The sequence below is a fragment of the Acipenser ruthenus genome, chromosome 26 (assembly GCF_902713425.1).
Source record: "Acipenser ruthenus chromosome 26, fAciRut3.2 maternal haplotype, whole genome shotgun sequence".
Lineage (NCBI taxonomy): Eukaryota > Metazoa > Chordata > Actinopteri > Acipenseriformes > Acipenseridae > Acipenser > Acipenser ruthenus.
In genome coordinates this window covers 17,166,175-17,186,503 of record NC_081214.1, presented here as the reverse complement: position 1 = coordinate 17,186,503, position 20,329 = coordinate 17,166,175, and the positions used below count along the sequence as shown (strand labels likewise).

Genomic DNA, 20,329 nt, shown 5'->3' with positions numbered 1-20,329 from the left:
AAACAGTACAATACATGCCAATGTTAGATAACATGTGTGGACTGTTAATATATCGCAAAACACACAAATCAAGCTTGTGTGATCTGAATGGTTGAACACAGTTGCCTCTGGCAAGAAAAGACGCTTGAGGCAAAAGAGGAAAGAAATTGGTTTGGGGACCTTTTCGGTACAGCCTGACTGGCTAGCTCTAAAGCCTCCCCCAGCTTTCATTTTCTATCTGCAGAGTGCTGTGACCAGCATGGTTTTATCTGCTTTGTTTCAGACCTTTTTGCAACCATGGGAGGTACTTCACTCTGATAAATTATTCTGTCAGAATTGAAATTGGTCTTCTTTTTTGAAGTGGGTCTTTTTGAAGAATATATTTCGCTCATTTGAATTCTATTAAACCTGATAGGTGGCATTATAGTAACTGGTATTTAATAAGAGCATACATTTACACTTTTGCTTGGAACTTAAAAAAAAAAAAGGTTTTTAATGAATTTATTGGAGCTGTCTGGCTACATGAGAAGGAACCAGCTAAATTGTACCTGTCCTATGCTTTGTATGTTTTCTTTTGTCCCATACATTGTGGATCAACAGATCTTGCCAGTAGAATTCTCTAGTCACATAAAAACTAGAGAGAGACAACCACGCACATTTCAGCCTCAGCAACTATCCTGTAGTGCAAAAGGCACCGACTCCAATCGGAAATTATCCTATTGTTACTCCAATGCTTTCTCACTTCCACACCACCTGTCGGGATCACTGATGTTTTAAAAGTAATCATCACATGAATTATTATGGTCCCCACATGGCATATAATGCAGCAACAGGGACATAATAGTGCCTTATGTATTGCACTCTTACCAGACTCATCTGCACACCCAATTGAAGCTTCTAATTGGTTGATCTAGTTAAGTCCAGTTGTTATAAGAAAGTATTCCATTCACTACTTTTTTAAGGTAATGACACTGCCTGAGTATTCAAGGTTATATCTTGGGAACCATTTTTCAGATTGTGATGTAACTAGGCATTTTTTATGTAAATAAACCTTATGCAACTGTATAAAATCCCACCAAACAGAAATCTCCCAGTACCTCTTGTTTTTCTAATTTGCATACTTGGCTGACTGGGACAGTCATTCAGCCATATATAATATAAATTTGTTTCAAAGGAACATATGTAGTGAAGTATGAGAAAGAGCCCTACTGTAATATATTGGAAATAGGGGTAAAGGGGTTAAAAGTGGAAGTGTCAATCTTTTTATTTAATGTTCATTAAAAAATAGCAGTATAGAGGAGATGAATAAATAATGTTTTGTAACTTTGTGAACACCAGCAATACTAATCTTGCTTTTGGTCTCTGTTGCTGGGAATTGCATATGGGCTATGCTCTTTATGCCTGTAGGGTGTTTTCTTTAAACACGACAGGCAAGCTGCATAAAGACTTTCATTAGTGTCATACTGAGTGCAAGGGTATCTTATTATCAATTCCCATCTCTTTGATTTTTAGAACATGTTTTTTTCAGCCCTTGCTCCAGATGCACTGTTATGGTGGTTGTCCTGTTTGAAGCAATTTGTGTTGAACACATTAGTCTAAAACATGAAGAAAAATGTCTATATTCCCTTTGAGATGTGTTATAAGACATGCATATGGAAGTACATGTAATTTAATGATATACAGGTAATATAAAACTGGTGCAATTAGAGAACGTATGATACAAGCATATTCTAATCGTAGTACTAAATAAAGTATCATGCCTTATCATTACAGGGCCCAAAGTTGATCACTTTACACTGCTGCCGAGACAACTAACAAGCACTGAAGGTCAATGAAACTTTTTATTTGTATTTTTTATTAGTGTTTGGTTTTTTTTAATAGACTGATTTTAATTGTTCTATTTTTACAAATTGTCTTTTAATTTTAGTTTTTCTAATTTTACAATTAAATTGTTATAGTTCTACAAACTAGCTTTTTATCTTCGTTTTGTAGTTTTACCATTAAAACCACATTTTGTGTCTCTTTTTTAATTTCTGTTTTATTAAATTCTGTGTTAGACTGTTTTTAATTTAATGGTTTGATAATTCTGTTTTGTGTGTGTGAAACACTTTGAAATCCGTGTGATTAAAGGTGCTACAGAAATGTGACTTGTTCCTGCTGTTATAGGAAATTCTTCAGGTAGAATCTCTCAGTTTTAACATTTATCTGTGTGTAGGCATTAGGGATATGTCTGTCTTATAATCTTGTTTATTGGTATTCTATAGAGATGTAGCAGCATTTAAAAGCTGGGTTTCAAATAGATCATTTTTAAGTTGCCCACTCAGAACCAACATTTTTACTGACTATCCCAAAAAATAATACAGGTTTCTTACAACAGAAACTTTTTAAGCTTAAACTTTTAAAGTTGTTTACCTTTAAGAGACCAGCTATTTCACTGTGATATTTTTATTCTATTTGCTTCTTAAAGCAGGTGAAACTTGACTTGACTGGGTATTGTGGGTGACACAGGAGCTGGTCATTGAATTACAGAAAATAAATACAATTAGGAATACCCACACAACAAAAAGAAAACAACATTATTGATGCCACAGGGGACACCTGCCTTTCTTGCTGTAGCATTTGTGGAAGTGCCAAGGAAGGGCTCGTCTCACTTTTTTTGCTTCCTATTTAAACAACAATTGCAATTTAACACCAGCACAGCACAGTTCAGACAACAATTTTAGGTAACTTTCAACTGCAGGTAATTTTACATTGTACTGCAGTTTCACTTAACTGCACTTGGCTGCAGTTAAGTTATTATTATCTCCAATAAGAAACTATAAATATTTTTTTCTAATATTATATGATTCCGATTTTTCTTTAGGCAAACACAACTTCACAAATATTTGTTTCTGCCCCTGACTCTTACATAAAAAAACAAAAAGCCTAATATAGTTATCACTAGGCCAAACCTCCCAGCATCTGAGTTTCTCTTCATGGCTAATTCAATTGACGGTTCAGTATTTTAGCCCTCGGTGAGGTGAAGATTGGCTGCATTCCCCAAAACAGTACCTTTTCACTTGCTGTAGAGTTTAAAGATTTAATAAAGAGTAATATGAAAACATCAATATGAGTTTGCTTTTGCACTCTGGCACTCTTCCTTTCTTTACATTCTCTTCCCTTCTCATCCTCTCTCTGAGATTCTATCACACTCTCTTAAGCAGTAATGATGGATGTTGTGGGCTCTTGTTAAGGAATCATGGGGTAATTGATCTGAGAGCTCACAGTTGATTACTTATCAATCACTATGTGTATGTGCTATACATATACTGGATTCTGATCACAGTAGAATATGTTGTTCTGTGCTTGGGGCTCAACATGCTGCACGCTGCACAGGGTGTTATTTGTAAATTAATGCAAATGCATTGCGAGTAGTGTGACATTTTTTCAGTTTAAAGTTTTTAATTGTTAAAAAATGGCTGTGGAAAATAAGAAGGCAAAACTATTTTGTTTTGATTGCTGCACAAATTCTGATCACGTTATATGCATAACAAGGCTAAATGCAAGGCTACGACTGTAATGTACTAAAACTGTCATGTACTCCTATTCCAGAAGAATAGCACCTGATTATGCTGCATAATTAACCATAAACAACAAAACAGTTACTGTATATCTACAGCCTCTTATGAACATTATTTTCATTTTATAACACTAGAACCACCCTGCGGGTCAATTTGACCCATTTTGTGAATCGTATGTGCATGTCCGTTCTTGACTTTTCCTAAATATATTAATTAAATATCCTGACAGCATTTCAGTGCCAGATTTGAAAAAAATAAACATTTTATAAGCACTTCTACCTAGAACCACCACACGGGTCAATTTGACCCATGTATTATAATACATGTTTTATTTTAAATATTGTCGACAATCTTGCCTGTTCTTTGCATTGCAATCAAGGGGCATGTACATGTGTATTCTAATCCTTGCAAGTGCATGAAAACTCGCAAGAGTACAGTATCTCTGATGTCATCATGTAGCTACTTTGCATAGCAATTTATTGTTACAAGTACAGTGACAGAGAATAGGCAGGAGAGTAAAATGAGAAAAGAACAGGTGCTTGAAATGCTCCACACTCTGCTTGAAGATGCGTCTGATGCAGGGAATCTGAGTGACAATGACAGCGACCATTCCTGGGTTCTAGAAATGAGCAGATCCGAGAGTGAAAACGAAAAATTGCCAGCAGGCCTTCCACAAACAGGGTCCACCAGTCACAGAGGTCGAGGTCGTGGACGTGGCAGAGGCTCCACTTTCGGGCAATTACCTGTGGTGCCAGGGGTGGCTTTGCCGTCTGCAGCAGCAGCTTCTCAAGTGCCGGCTTCTGGCCAACCAGCACCACGGACAACAACAAGGGCTGTATCAGCTTCTGGAACCAGCATTCAGGAGACAGGGAAAGACAGGACTGTTTAGAACATTATAAACCCCAGTTGTGAGGCCGTGGGAAGACGTGCATCTGAAAATGTTTTTGATTAAAACATCAAGTCCATCGCCACACGCAAAATGCAACATTGATACCCCACTCGTGCGTTCCTGTTATTGATCAATATGCCAATGCTACTGCACATTCAATGCAGAGGCACATCAGGTAAAAAATGATGATTCCTGGACATTATCTGTGGAGGAGTCACAAGCAGCCATTGCAATCCTGTATGTTCGTGGCGCATACAGAGGAAAAGCCAGTACTTGGAGCCCTACTGGTCAACACAGTGGGTTTTTATTGAGACAATGTCTAGAAATTGCTGTCGTGAAATTCTCAGATTTGTCCGTTTTGATCTGAGAACAACGAGGATTATGCGATTTGAGACAGATAAATTTGTCCTGGCTTCTAAAGTCTGGAATGGCTTCATTGAAAAGAGCATTGCCAATGCCAGGAGCAAACACCACAGTGGATGAGCAGCTGTTTCCCACCAAAGCGTACTGTCGCTGGACACAGTACATGTTCAACAAACTGGACAAGTTCGGAATAAAATTATGGCTGGCAGTGGACGTTGATTCTAAGTACCTGGTGAATGGGTTCCCTTACCTGGGAAAGGATGTGCCTTGCTGGTTAGAGACTGGGAGACAGCGTTGTGCTCAAACTTATGGAGCCATACTTAGGGAAAGGACAAAATGTCACCACAGACAATTTCTTCACTTCACTCCATTTGGCCAGGGAGTTGAAGGGAAAAAAACAACTCTTGTAGGAACAGTGAACAAGGCAAGACACAAGCTACCACCATCTGCTCAAGCCTTGACTGCACCACTGTACTCCACTGCACTTCTCAGACAGAATGACTGTGCCACCCTGAGTGTGTATGGGTGCAAGAAACCAAAAAAAAAATGCTGATTCTCAGTGCTTTACACAGCTCAGTGGCCATCGGGACTGATGGAAAAAATAAACCAGAGGCTATTGAATACTACAATGCCACCAAGTACGGAGTGGACGTATTGGACCAGATGGCACTGCAGAACTCTGTCAAAGGTAGTTCTCGCAGATGGACTGTGGCTGTTTTTTACAATGTTTTGTAAAAACAGTGTACAGAGAATGCACCGGGATCAACATCAGCAGGAGGGAATTCATTTTACAGCTAGCCACGGAGCTTCAACTGAAACGTTTGGATCAGAAACGGGAAAAGCAGCTTGCAAATGCCACTCAGCCTTCACGCAGTGCTGCACCCGCTGGCACGAGCGAGAGGAAAAGGTGCCAGGTAGCAAAGTGCAGTGACAATAAAACTGTGGATGTCTGCGCCTGTTGTTAAAAGGCAGTCTGTGGTAAATGCGCAGGAAAAATTGAGAAGCGTTTTTTCTGTGTGGACTGTATAGCTGAGTAAGCTGCCAGGTCAAACACAGAAAAAAAATGATACAGAAGCTCCATTGAACATTGCTTCGCACCAAGCACTTTCACATTCGATACCAGCAGTTGTGTTATATTTACTTTTTTGTTAGTTACAAAAATAAATAAATCGTTTTTACAATTTTCTATATACATGTTTACACCTTTTGAAATGTTACCAGTTTCTTTTGAAATTTTAACCCTTTGCGGTCTATTTATTCAGTGCGTGTCAGGCGCGTCAGGTCCAATTTATTTTCACACGCGCAGTTTATTTTAGACGCGCTGTTTAAAAGTATTTTTTATCACAGTAAAACAGGTTTTAAAGGCACTGCATATTAACAGGATACTCAGTACTGCATCTGCAGCCCCGTCCCACCCCTTGTTCGCTATATTTTTTACATACCTCGTAATAGTAGTACATACCGATAAATCATCTCCTGATCACTCGTTTTATCACCAAACTCCTCAATAACGCGATCCAAGTCGTTATTTTATTACTATAACATCTAAAAAAAGCTCTGCAAATGTCTGTGATGTTCTTTGAGCGCTGGATGCGGAAGCAACTATCTTGTTTGTTTATGTCCGTGTTATCCATGTGGTGTCGGGTCTATCAGAATTCATGAGATACGCCCCCCTTTTTTTTCGTCGGCTTCTCTTGGCTCCTATCTGTCTCACTCGGCCATTGAATGGTTTTCTCGGTTTTTCTCCGACATAGGACCACAAAGGGTTAATATAGTTTTTCATTTTTTGTAGTCGTGCTGTTCATGCGCTACTTTTGAAAATAACGCCTTTTATTTTTTCATATAAATGTGGTGTTTCTGCTATTGAAATGTTATATATGATGTTCATGAATAAAACTTTTGAGTTGTATCTGGTAGTTTGTCTTTCATTTTCATATCGAAGCAGTTTTAAAATATATGGGTCAAAATGACCCACGTGGCAGTTCTAGGTAGTTTGAAAATCTGGTGGTTCTAGTGTTAATATTAAGATATGTATATTTAAAAAAAAAATAGCAGACAGCTTTGTAAATAGGCCACCAGTCATGATTGAGCTTTGTCAGAGATTCAGAAGTATAAGTTGCTCAGTGTATTTGATTCTTGTGTAAAAATGATTTTGTTTTGCATGTAAAAAAAACCTCAACACTTCCATATGTAATTTTGATGCACAATATGATTACGTAACATTTTTTTGTATATATATATATATACAATAAATATATAACATTTAAATAAATAAACAAAATTAATTCAAAAGTTGTGCATGCTGATGCGCTGGGGAGGCCAAATCTAGACTGATCCTCAGAGCCAGCATTGCATGACATAATAAAAATATAAGTTTATGTAAAGTAGTGTTAATTGGAATTAATACAGATTCAAAGATAGAAGTAAAAATGATGTCACAATATATAGAACACCATTACATCATGTAAGAATAAATCATGAATTTGAATGTAAACAATAACAAGTAGTTGTCATGCCGTCAAAAACCTATAAATACCTCCAATGTTTGGATTCAAACACAGGCTCCCTTGAGAAAGATATGTACAACATATCGAAACGTTGGGCAGCTGGCTCTTTGAGCTAAAATATATATATATATATATATATATATATATAAAGCAATAACCACTGCTGAGTTATGGCCTTAAATAAGCTGCATCAAGAGTACACATCTACAGTGGAGTTACTCATTACAAGTGCGTGTGGGAATTCAAGTCAGGTCAGACTTTAAACACGGCATTGTGTAACATTATTGCTTTCTCTACAAGTGGGAATTCATTAAAGGAGACCCATCAGAATAGCTGTAACAATTCCAATGTCTCTTGTGATGGCACTCGAAGACTCAAGTACCAGAGGATGTGTCAAGTACCTGTGTTGTTTTACCAGAGGATGTGTCAGTGGCCATTTCTTGACAAAGGCACAGCTTCCACTTGTTAATGCTGCAACGGCACTTTAATATACCCATAGACACACTGTATACCCTCTGAAGGCTCAGCCTGCTGCACAAAAGTTGTCATTTGTGTAAAAGGCTCAAGCCAACTCTCTTTCTCATCTCCACTCTTTATGTCTATTTATTTACGTATTGCATTTATATAGCACTTTTCATACAAAAGTATCGCAAAAGCACTGTACAGTACATACTGTAGCAGAAAAAAAGAACAAACCACAATACATTTGTATAGCATGTCACACATACAACTGCCACAATCAGACCATTTAAATAACAGATTTAAATAACAAAATACACATAATAATGTTTGAGCCCAGTTATAGTAGAATAGGCCATTTAATAATAATAATAATAATAATAATAATAATAATAATAATAATAATAATAATAATAATAATAATAATACAAAAGCAGCAATTTTAAAGTTACATTAAAACCCACTAAGATAAGATTAGCTATACCAATGTGATTTAAATGTGTACATATACATTACATTGTCAATAGAGTATAGGGCCACAAAGGGCAGTCAGTGCATTTAAAAGTCTATTCTCCAGAATGGCACATATCATTCTGATACCGCGCCTCGTAAAACATCAGTAATTTGGGTTGGATAGGAGAAGCACTTGCTGACTAAATGCTACCTAGCGGCACTCTATCAAAGACTGTCTGTAACAATTGTGAGAAACTTATTAGCATCAGGGAGATGAACGACATATAGACCAATGATACACCATATGAACAGACATATAGACCAATGATACACCAGTACACATTTGAGATTTGCTCTGTGTTCATTGTATCCTTGAACTGTAATGGACCGGATGCCAGTGCTCATAGCCTAATGCCAAGGCTGGCTGAAAAATCCTCTAACACAAACAGCAAACAGCAATAGTAGTATGGAGTTTTCTTACAAAAGATACAATCCTTTTTAGGTTAAACAGCTTTTAAGTTTCTATATGAACAGACATATAAAAGTATACAAATAGTAAAGAGTTTCATTATTCAGTTGGAGGTTGAATTATGTATGCATGTCCCCTGTCTTCAGTCTGCAGCGTACTGTCTACTGACTTTAGAAATCTCAGAAACTGAGGAACCTAGCCTAATGTTGCTTGACAAGGAGATTATTCTGCCTTTGATCCATAGGTCTCTCACTATGATCTACCTTGGCTAAACTGATAGGATTGATCTGATATATAACTCTGAGGGTGCCTGGAGCTGCAGTACCTACCGTAATCCAACAGTCATGATTTGCCTGGGAACAGATCTTATGCCCCTTTATAAACTTGCACTTTATGCACTACCATAAAGAAAGCAAGCATGAACCACAGTGTAGCAATCAAACAGAAGTGCAGGAATAAGACCGGGGCCAAGATTGCACAGACATACCTATGTTTAGAGAAAATCAATTTCTTTAAATGTAAATATGAATGAAAATGATTTAGCTATTTGTTTTGTATTCTCTAAGAAATTTTAAATAAATACAATTAAAGCATATTTACTATTGTATAGTTTTGAGGTAATTGAATAGTCATGGCTTATTAGAAAATTAGGTAATTATGCAACCTCGGGCATTACAGCCCCCGGCCCAATAGTCTTCCCTTGGGTCATTAATTTTCTACTATAGCCCTCCTCTCCAGTCCATATATACTATATATATATATATATATATATATATATATATATATATATATATATATATATATATATATATATATATAAAGGGTCCATACTGCTTTTCTTGTTTATTAATTCATTTATATAGGCTAAAAACAACGCCTACTTCAAGGACAATCTTGTGTGGTTACCGAGGGATACTTCCATAATAGTCCTGTTAAAGGCCTTCAGAATGTGGATCCAGTGTTACTATCAACTAGGCTTAGTGTGATCGAAAATGGACTACAAACAGCTATATGGCAGGATGTCTGTCTTGATGGCTAGTCTGTGACTGTGATGTACACAAAGAGGTATCCTACAGTGCCGGATCCATTTTTCTTTTGATTAATAATACATCACTAACTGTTTTAACTACAGGGTTTTTATCTAGGTGTGTTACAATACTAGACGTTCTGCTAAATGAAGCTGCTCCAATTAAAGTGTTGTATTTCTACATGAATAAAGAAAGTTGTATATGTGGTTTTTTTCACTTCTTCGCATTCAATCCGATTTATATTTATTGTCTTTAAACAGAACTCTGTGTGAATTGTGTGCACTCTGAGATGAAAAGTTTAAAAGTGTTTTTCCTATGAAATACAGATATTAAAAAAAAAAAAAAAAAACTCTTCTCAGCACGAATTAGTCAATATGGGTAATGGAAAACAACCAAATAGACACATTGAAAAAAATAGAATGTCACGATACAATTACAGCCTATTTTTTAAAGGAGCACGGCTTTAAATAAGTGAAACAGAAACTAGTGTTTTGTGAACACATGTACTGTTGAAGTGTACATCCTCTTTCGTAAGTTATAATATTCCAAAAGAAAAGCTAGGAAAAACAGATTGCACCCCCACTCCTAATTTTAATGTTGACAGTGTTGATGTTAATCTTAGTACATTTATTCAAAACTGTCTTTAGTGGTTTTAATGCAGCTATTGATCTTTTAAGTCCTGAAGTACTTGAATTTAGCGATTGCCAATTTGTAAAGATTCAAAACCATTTCTAAACCATTTATCTTAGCTAGGTAAGAGATTGTCTGCTCAAGTGGAAGTATATTCTTTCTTTGCACATTTTATTAATTGTGATATATGTAAAGCAACCAATCTTACTGCCTCCTGTCTGCCAATATCTATTAAAAACAAGAACCGCATCTGACATGTGTATCCCTGGTATAGCACATTAAGAAAACAGTGCACGTGCATACAAAAGGACATATATATATATATTGATATTGTAATTAAAAATGATATTGTAATTAAAAATGATATTCATGCTGAACCTCTCAATGTAATTTATTATTATTATTATTATTATTATTATTATTATTATTATTAAACGGCATATTCTACTAGAACTGGGCTCAAACAGAAAAGCCAGAGCACTCTGTGCCATTTAATCCATCAGCTCCAGATTAGCGACTGTAGAAAAAGGGGGTGACTTTTGTTTGAACACAAAAGGGTTATTTTTACTGGGCAGTTGTAAATCAAATGGAGATAACAGTTAATTACCATTGCCCTTCACTGGGAAACTGTAAAAGGCTTTATTGTTCCCAAGTCTTTAATTTACTAAGACAAAAGATGCACATGCGACTCACTTGCCTGCCTGTCATTTAGGAGTTGAAAGATCTGTCCTCCTGGGGCTATCATATGTTATGTCTATTGGTTTGATCTTGGGAGCAGTAACAATAATATATGGCTTAGAGAACAAGAACAAATCTGCCTCAGCTCTGAGATGTATGGCTAATATAGCTAGAGCTATGCTTTATTGCTTGGAAATCTTTTTTTTACACACAAACCAGGGAGTCGCATTGCATTAGGACGACGTACCTGCTTTCTTTAAACCAGATATACTGTACTATTTCCACTTTCACCAAACGCAGACCATTACTCAGCAGTAAGTTTGGGACCTGAAGAATATACAGTGCATTGCACACAACATAAATCTAACAGATTATCCCTTTTCCAGTTCTAAAACACAAAAGGACAGTTTTCACATTACACTATTGTTGCTGCTAAACCTGTAGGAGGTTGTACAACATCATTTGGCTGTTATAGGTCAGACATACATTTAAAAAGGGGTCACTTGTTATTCCAAATGGGTTTTTTGTTAAACTCTTTATGTATATATTAAAAAAAAAAAATAGTGAATACTATCGTCATTTTTAGAATATAACAACGCTTTTACACATTTTGGGGCAAATCTTTGAGTGTTATATAAAAAGGTGTGCAGTGTACCCATCTTATGGTATTTTATATAGTATACTATTGCGTTTTTGATAGGGTACTATAGAACAGGTGCATCCTACATAAAGATGTTCAGTCATTTCTGTTATACACAAAATGTGTGTTATAGCGTGAAAATTACGGTACACTTATCCAGGAGTGGCAGGCCCTTAGTTCAGATGGATGTGATTCGAACTGCAAAATATTAAAGCTTCTAAAATACATTGAACTAATACCCCTTTCACAAAGATGAGTTATGACGGCTCAGAATTGGCACTGAAGAGGCATTTCGGTCTGTGTGAATTGCCTATACCGTCACAGAGCCATCATTTATGCCGTCGCTGAACCACCTTGTGAGGCAGTTCAGAGATGCCACTGAACCGTCTTAACTCCTGTGTGAAATGCTATGCAGGCCCTGAAGCGCTATAGTGCGCGTGGATTGAAAGGCAACATCCCACGTGACTGCATGTCTACCGGACGTGTTGGGTATTTTTGTCACTGGGTTTCATACACGCTTTCATTTTTTTCAAACACAATGGCTGATCAAGAACGAGGTAGTAATTGGAGTCTGAAATAAGTTAATGAATTGTTAACTTTACAGGCTGACGAGGAGGTGAATTTGAAAAATAGATGGGGCAGTGTGTGGTGCTGTAATTTATGGGTGAATCGCTGTTGCCATGAACGATCTGTTGACTGACAGGTTTGAAAAGTGTATTCACATGATCCCTTTGGCTGCGGGAAAGGGTTATGACGGTATTATACCGGCATAGATTGCGCATTTTCGTGCTGTGTGAATGGGCATTTTTTAAGCATCTCTGAGATGGCTTAGTAGGGGCTTAAGATGGGATGAGTTGTGAAACAGTGCTAAAGCTAATGGAAGTGTAAGTGCAAGTGCAAATACAATCACAATACAAATTGCTTCATAGATAAGAATACACTTTAAAATGAGATCACTGGTCAATGTTTAATTTGTTCTTTGTGGAGTTTAATTATCTCTTACAGTGCTTTAATTGATTTTATTTGAACTAAAACAGGGACATATTCAGTATTTCAACACTTGAACAGCAGTCATTATGATGGTTATGATGGTTACATCAGTATTAAAATGAAAGACAAACTATCGGATACAACTCAAAAGTTGTATTCAGCACATCATATCAAACATCTGCACAGTCAAAATGCCATATTTAAATGAACAATTAAACATAAAAGGGTTTATTTTCTGATGTACCATATATAAATCACTACTTAAAAAAATGAAAAACTATAATAAACTAAACATTTCAAAAGAAACTAGTGTATAAACAGGTGTAAACCGGTATATGTACATACAAAACTGTAAAAACAAAAGTAGCTTTTAATTTAAAACGAAAGTAACATATGTTTTCTCTTGTGTATGTCACTCAGTGCAGCACTGAATCCAGGTTGAACTGCTGCAGCCTGCTGCTTTGCAGTTTTCTGATCAAAATGTTTCTGCCGAAGCGCTGTGGCTGCTTCAAGATGAAATCTCTCCTACTGATATTTTCCCTGGTGCATTCCTTGTACAAACTGAAAGAATTGATGGCTGCCAGGTCCAGTAGAGATAAAAACAGGCTTTTATATAAAAATAAAATAGATTAGTGTAGGTTATATTCAAAGTAAAAACATGTACTGTAAAAGGCAGTCAAAATGACGGCTTTGGTGGTTCTAGGTGGGTGGGATTGTAATTTCCTTGTTTGTGTGATCCTGCCTTTCAAACGCTGTCGGTATTTAATACATGTATTTAGGAAACATCATTAATGGACAACCGCATAACTTTCAGACATGCAGAGTAATTTAAATTTGAAAACCTCAAACCGTAAAAATGACTGCCGTGGTGTTGATAGTGTTACAGCACACATATAGCAATACAGTCACTTAGCTACTGTGCACTACTGCTTTTAAAAAATGTTGCACTCTAATCACAGCTGACTAGAGGTCAGTTTTATTTAAATAAATGCTCAATATGACAACTATCGCATCTTGGGGAGGACTTCCATCCTTGAAATGCGTAGCATGTAGCATTTCTACAGAATAAAATCAATTGATTCCACTGTGAATCATTTTTCGATAGCAGTGATTTTATAGCTATCCTGTCTTTATATGCTTTGAAAAACTGTGTTTAATTTAGCTTATCAGTCATCATATTCTCTCACATAAAGATCTGTCTCCATAACTTCTTTACGCATTGAGTTTCAATTATGTTGCAAATAGTTTCCACTTTCTTTTCTTCGCCGGTGGTTGGACGATTTGGCTCATTATTCCTAACCTTCTTTTTGCTGTTGGTCTGATTTTGAGGTTCCTTTTATTCCTGTTTCGTTGCTTATTTTGTTTTAACTTTCTTCCATCTACTAGAAAACAGCAGTCATACCTAGCGATACAGTGTATGCACACTGCTCAGAGATGACAGAACACAGGTCATTTGGCTACATTGTGCTTCATTAATTGTGCCTGTGACATGCGTAGACAACCAAGTTATGCTAAATCTGTGGCCATGTGCTTTCTTCTCCTAATTTAGAGAATTCAGCCAGATTCAAACCCTGGTCTCAAGAGGAGACATGTAGCTTTTTTATTTTCTTCTAATAACCAACCTTACTGTAAGACAGAATAACATATATTTAAAACAGAATGAGCTGCAACACTTTGCAGTTAAGTGTTAATAAGACCGAGGAAAGGTTTATTGGGTCCTTTTGTAGTCGCAATCCCTTGTCCCTGAGTGCACAACGGCTGTCGCCTCTGGCATAGCACTGTAGTCATAAATACAACTATCTGTTCCTATTCAGATATCTCTATTCATGCTTTTTTTACATCAATGCTAGATTTTTATAATGCTTTAATGGCAGGCCTCCCTTGACAACCTATCAAAGCTGTTTGTGCAGGTTCTTAATCATACTCTTCAGCAGCAGCTTCACTGGCTGGTGTCGTTGACCCTGAGGATCTAATATAACATCCTGCTGCTCACATGAACAGATCTTTGCAGCCAGGTACCTGTTTTATTTATTTATTATTTGTTTATTTAGCAGACGCCTTTATCCAAGGCGACTTGCAGAGACTAGGGTGTGTGAACTATGCATCAGCTGCAGAGTCACTTATAAATACGTCTCACCCGAAAGACAGAGCACAAGGAGGTTAAGTGACTTGCTCAGGGTCACATAATGAGTCAGTGGCTGAGGTGGGATTTGAACCGGGGACCTCCAGGTTACAAGCCCTTTTCTTTAACCACTGGACCACACAGCCTCCTAGTTTTCTGTTAAAACTTTTCTGTGTCCACTCCTTCCTTTGATACCTCAGCTTTTGAAGCACTTTCTTTAAGGCATATTACCCATACTCTCCAGAAATCACTTCTAAAGGACACAAGATATATCTCTAGTTGCATTTTAAAATAAAGAATAAGGGTCATACTTTGAAACAAAAAAGGGCCCTGTGACGTCTTTTTGACAGGGTTTTGTAAAGCACTCTGAGAGGCACGGTTTGCTGTTGTGCTTTAACTGAATATGCCACTTGGCCCCTTTTAGAAGAGCATTTTTTCTTTTATTGTAGTTACTATTTAAATCGTGTGAATGGAAATGCACTAAGAGTTCAGTCCTATGCCATCAAACACAAGATATAAGGGCTCTTGCTACTCCACTAAGATGCCAGACGTGAATCCTTTCAAACCCTCCATTTTCACTGATGGCTGCTGATTGTTATCTTGTTTGCACCTCCCCCTCTCTCTTCTGCAAGCTGTGTATTTGTATAGCACTCACTGATTATGTTGGCTCTCACATTCACTTCTTCTGCTCTGAATAGCAGATGAGCTGTCTTTGGTATAGCCTAAAAAACATGATGAAGAGTAGTGGATTATGAGAGATAATAAATAGGGGGTGAGTTGGGGCTGCCAGAACCACAAGCCAAAGGATTAAAACCTGCTGACGTCCCTCGATCTTGTTTACAACATAAGACTGAGATACATTAATGCAGTAATTACACCATGGGAGTTTGGCACCTATTTTAGATCTTGTGTAAAGTATCATGGTGTTGTATGTCATCAAGCAGTACATTACTCTGGGAACTGTTTTGAATATGACATTTTATGGCATTGGAGATTTCCATGTAAGAGTATGGTCATATAGGACCTTATTCACAAAATGTTTTAAAGGCTGTTTCGATTTATAAATCAAGTTAGAAAAGTGTAGCTAACTAAATAATTCCATACATCTAACCTGTTTCGTGCTTCCATTAACTACATTAGTCTCAAAACAGCTGGCATGTTTGACAGGACAGAAGCCATTGAATGGCTCTATAACTGTTATTTCCAATGTCTCTTTTGTGAATGGTAAAAACATAGGTGAATCCAGGTGTAGATCATGAAACCCACTAAAGAAACAGAAGCACATATACAACCTTATTTTAGAAACTAAAGCAACAGAATTTCCTTATGACAGCCTAAAAATAAATTATTTGAATACTATGTCGTGAAAAGCTTCAAAGTGATAGCTTACAAAATAATTCCATACATCTTACCTGTGCACTTCTGTGCATTATTTAGGTCTAACATGTGCAGTTCTGAATGAAACATAGCAAGCATGTCTTTTTATTTTAAAACATCATATATGGTACTACAATTGGTTAAAAAAAATCTCTGTTTGCAAGCCATGCATTCAGTTTGTGTTGCACTTGCTTGGTCAATTCATCTGGAGGGTGAAACTGGCCCCACCTCTTTCCTGTCATAAACCAACCAGCTGCTTCCCCTATTGATTGATAAGGAACCTAACAATAAGGCGCAGAAACTGAACTTTCTCAACCAGAAGTAGCACCGGATTTAAACAGAGAACACATTGATTTAATGTATGCAACTTTCAAAAGTGCACATTGAAGTGCAAAACACATAAAATTCCTGGAATCATCTTGTTAGCTACAATTACTTAAAATGGTTATTGCTGGGTTTAGACTTGCCTACAGAAAACAAAATGCATCCACAGAGTAATAAGTGAGAAGTAAAGCACTGTATAGCGACGCACGTGAGATTTGTTGAAGCATGAAACAAATTGGATTGCTTTTTAAAGCTTTTTCGGGTTTTAATACTATATAAAAGAACTTAGATTTGTTTTCTTTCATTCTTGCCAGAGGCTTGAGTAACCGCAAGTGAAATCCATACCACATGTACTCTTCATTCATGCTGAAGGTGGCACAATAGTTCAGTTTTATTAGCTAACATTAATACATTAGTTCCAAATTCATATTAGGGGGAATTAAATAAAGGATCAAACTGCATATTTGAAACCTCCATGGCGCTTTTTAGTCCTGTATAATATTTTTTTAATGGAGTCGTACATAGAATGAGCGCCCCGCAGGCGGAAAGATGAATCCTAATCTGGAATGTAAAGCAGCTAATAACTGTGATACGTTTGTATTATGTAAAATGAAATATTTTAGTGGAATTGCTGTAGATTGTATTGTAGTGGGGGAATGAGTAGAAAAATGGTTTCAGTCCTTGAAAGCATGAGGTTGTCTTTGAAGAGAAGAGAGTTGGTTGTAAAAAGCCAATTTTACAGATTGTGATTATATGTGGATATTACAAAGACTGGGAATAGACCGCAGCAACTATTAAAAGAGCTGTGTAACTTTCTTTTTTTTTTAACTAATGGCAAAGTCACTTAAGAAAGTAAAGCTGCTACAAGGGTTTTATTTTGGCATTTGCATCCAACGCAGCTCAGCATTCCTACATCAGAATAGACTGGCAAGCAGGATTGCCTGCTGCTGAGGACAATGAACCTACAAATAATTTTCACAATACATTTTTTATTGTTTTCATGGCTGTATTGCATCATATGCTAAGGTTTCAAACTAAGGGGTCTGCAGTTCCTACTGTGTTTTATGCATGCATTTCCAACTGTAAATAGAACAGTACACATGGCAGCATTCACATGACAACACTGTAAGATCTAACTGAACTAAAACAACCAGAAAGATAGTATTATTGGAAAGCTGGAAATCACAAGTCCTGTGCTTAAATTGGAGCTTAATGCTCTAGCTCTAGAATTAACTTTTCTTGATCGTACAGATGCTGAATTCATGTTTGATATTATATTTATACCATCAGTCCTTGTCTCAGAGAAGTTAGGACATTGAGTTAGAGATATAAAATGGAGTCAGATGAAACCCTGCTCTTTACAGTTAGCAGCTGTGGATGTCATGTGGTTTCTGTACTTGCCAACACACATAACAGAAGCTTCCTAAAAGGAGCTGTTGGCTGTCAGCCCCATCAAATCAAAATGCTGTACTTCCCTGTAGAGCTTAAGGATCCTATGAATTAGATAAATTCATTTACAGTTGTATGATCTAAGGGAAAAACGTTTGTAACCTTGTTACCAGACAATATGTGTATTCTGTCGCTCTTTTGTGATTTATCCTTTTATAAGACCATATCATACATTTAAAGCAATTGTGTTGAAAAAAGCTGATGCTATAAGTACCTCCCTCGAAGAAAATCAATAATGACTAAAATCAATATTACTAGTAAAGCATTTAAATAATCTAATTGTACAAGAAAACATACACAATACCCTCGAGAACAAATAGATTTGGGGCATTTTTTGTCTTCAAATACAAACAAAAGATGTTATTGATTAAGCAATGGGTGTACCTCAAATATATTTAATTTACTACAAATGCAAATTCAGATGTTTTTGCTGCCACCATTGGAGATTGTTTTGTTGTAAAAAGAAGAATAAATATCCCACCTAGTCATTTTACATTGGTACTAAGCAATGGCTGTGCATGGTACCATGGGCAATAAATGCCCCAAACACTCATTCTGCTTTCTAACATTTTGGGGTTGATTTCCACCATGATTCACATATAATTGTTTTGCATACAGGGCTCCCGAGTGGCGCATCCAGTAAAGGCGCTCCGTGTGGAGTGCAGGATGTGCCCTATAGTCTGGACGTCGCGAGTTCAAGTCCAGGCTGTTCCTTTGCCGACTGAGGACGGGAGCTTCCAGGGGGCAGCGCTCAATTGGCCGAGCGCCGCCCAGGGGGAGGGAAGGTTAGGTCGGCCAGGGTGTTCTCGGCTCACCGCGCACCAGCGACCCCTGTAGTTTGGCCGGGCGCCTGGGGGCTTGCCTGTAAGCTGCCCAAGAGCTGCATTGTCCTCCGATGCTGTAGCTCTTGGGTGGATGCATGGTGAGTCCGCAGTGTGAAAAAAAGTGGTCGGCTGACAGCACATGCTTCGGAGGACAGCGTGTGTTCGTCTTCGCTCTCCCGAGTCAGTGCAGGGGTTGTAATGGTGAGCTGAGCCTAAAAATAATTGGCCATTCCAAATTGGGAGAAAATAATAAAAAAAATAATTGGCAACGACTAAATAAATAAATAATAATAATTGTTTTGCATACATTTGAAGAGCAGACATCTTTCAATATCGGAATGTTACGGTATCTGTTAAGGCACCACCTGACCCAACCCTTACTGGTGCTACACTTGTTCACCTACCCAAATACTTGCTGGAGTGTATTTATGGACATAGTGTAAGTGTGTGCTATTTGCAATTTTGAGTTGTGTAGAGAAAGAATGTCATTACTTTATTTCCCCTTACAACAGAAAATATATTTTAATAAGTAGAAATTCATGTAAAGTCACTTTGTAAAATGCAGCACAGATCTTGAGAGCTATGCTATAAAACATGTTCTGACACATGCATATATTTTGGTACATAAAGAAATGCTTTTTTTTTTTTCAATCCTGTGATTACCAGTATGGGATTTTATTTCATAGTTTCTAGCAATAAAAAGTAATTTCATATTGAAGATAATTAGTGGAATAATAGTTTTTTGGCAGTACTTTAGAATATCATGTCATATTGGTATGCAAATAAGGTACAATTAAGTTGTGTATAATATATTAATCAACCCTTTTCTGTCTATATTTTCAGTCCATGGTAAAGTACAGGATTGTAATGCTGTCAACACCAGCTATTTATATCTGACATTGTATCTAGTCCACAGATAATGGGAAGTGGTGTCATTATGCTGTTCTCCTATGTTTGAGTGGACATTATAAGATTGCCTTATTATAAAATAGCCTGGCTCTGAATACAAGAACATGTCAGTGCAATTGCACAGCTCCAGATTGTATTTGTCTCACCATACTAATATATTATTTTAATGTTTGTTATCTGTACAGCCAATTTTACAAGCACAATACTAGTGTTTTTATACTGAAACAACCACTTCACAGGGAGTTGAAGGCACTTGGCTTCACCTTACAGCACAGTATGATCTGTGGTCGTTGTCTTTTCTGGTTTTGTGTTATTTCAACAGTAACACAATAGGCTCATTTAATGCTTGTACTGAACTGTACAATATTTGAAAAACAGCATTACGTTTTCATTTGGTGCTGAATCTCATGACAGCCTTTTGAGGCTCTTCTGCTTTTTTTTTCTCTGTAACATAATGCTTTCCAATTGCTCTGATCTAGCACCAAGAAACGTATGTATAATGAAAATATATTTAAATGTACACAAATAAAGAATTACATTGGCAGTTATGGAAAACTATTGATATTTATAATTGCCAATATGATTACCATCCATATAATACAATATCAAACTATACTTTAAAACCCCTAAATATCTAAATGGCCATGGACCTAAATGTGTTGTAGTGCTTTAGAATTAC

General features: G+C 36.9%; 1 protein-coding gene across 5 annotated transcripts in view; it reads left to right on the top strand.

Annotated features, from left to right (window-relative positions):
* Positions 1-20,329, top strand: part of LOC117430689 (protocadherin-11 X-linked-like) — a 256,376-nt gene that overhangs the window by 224,183 nt on the left and 11,864 nt on the right. For 3 of the 5 annotated variants that reach the window (XM_059000971.1, XM_059000970.1, XM_059000974.1), the window contains one exon: positions 1,753-1,806. The exons of the other annotated variants lie outside the window; for them this stretch is intronic. In XM_059000971.1, the coding sequence (XP_058856954.1) occupies positions 1,753-1,806 (54 nt within the window). The remainder of the gene's footprint in view (positions 1-1,752; positions 1,807-20,329) is intronic. 5 annotated transcript variants of the gene reach the window in all.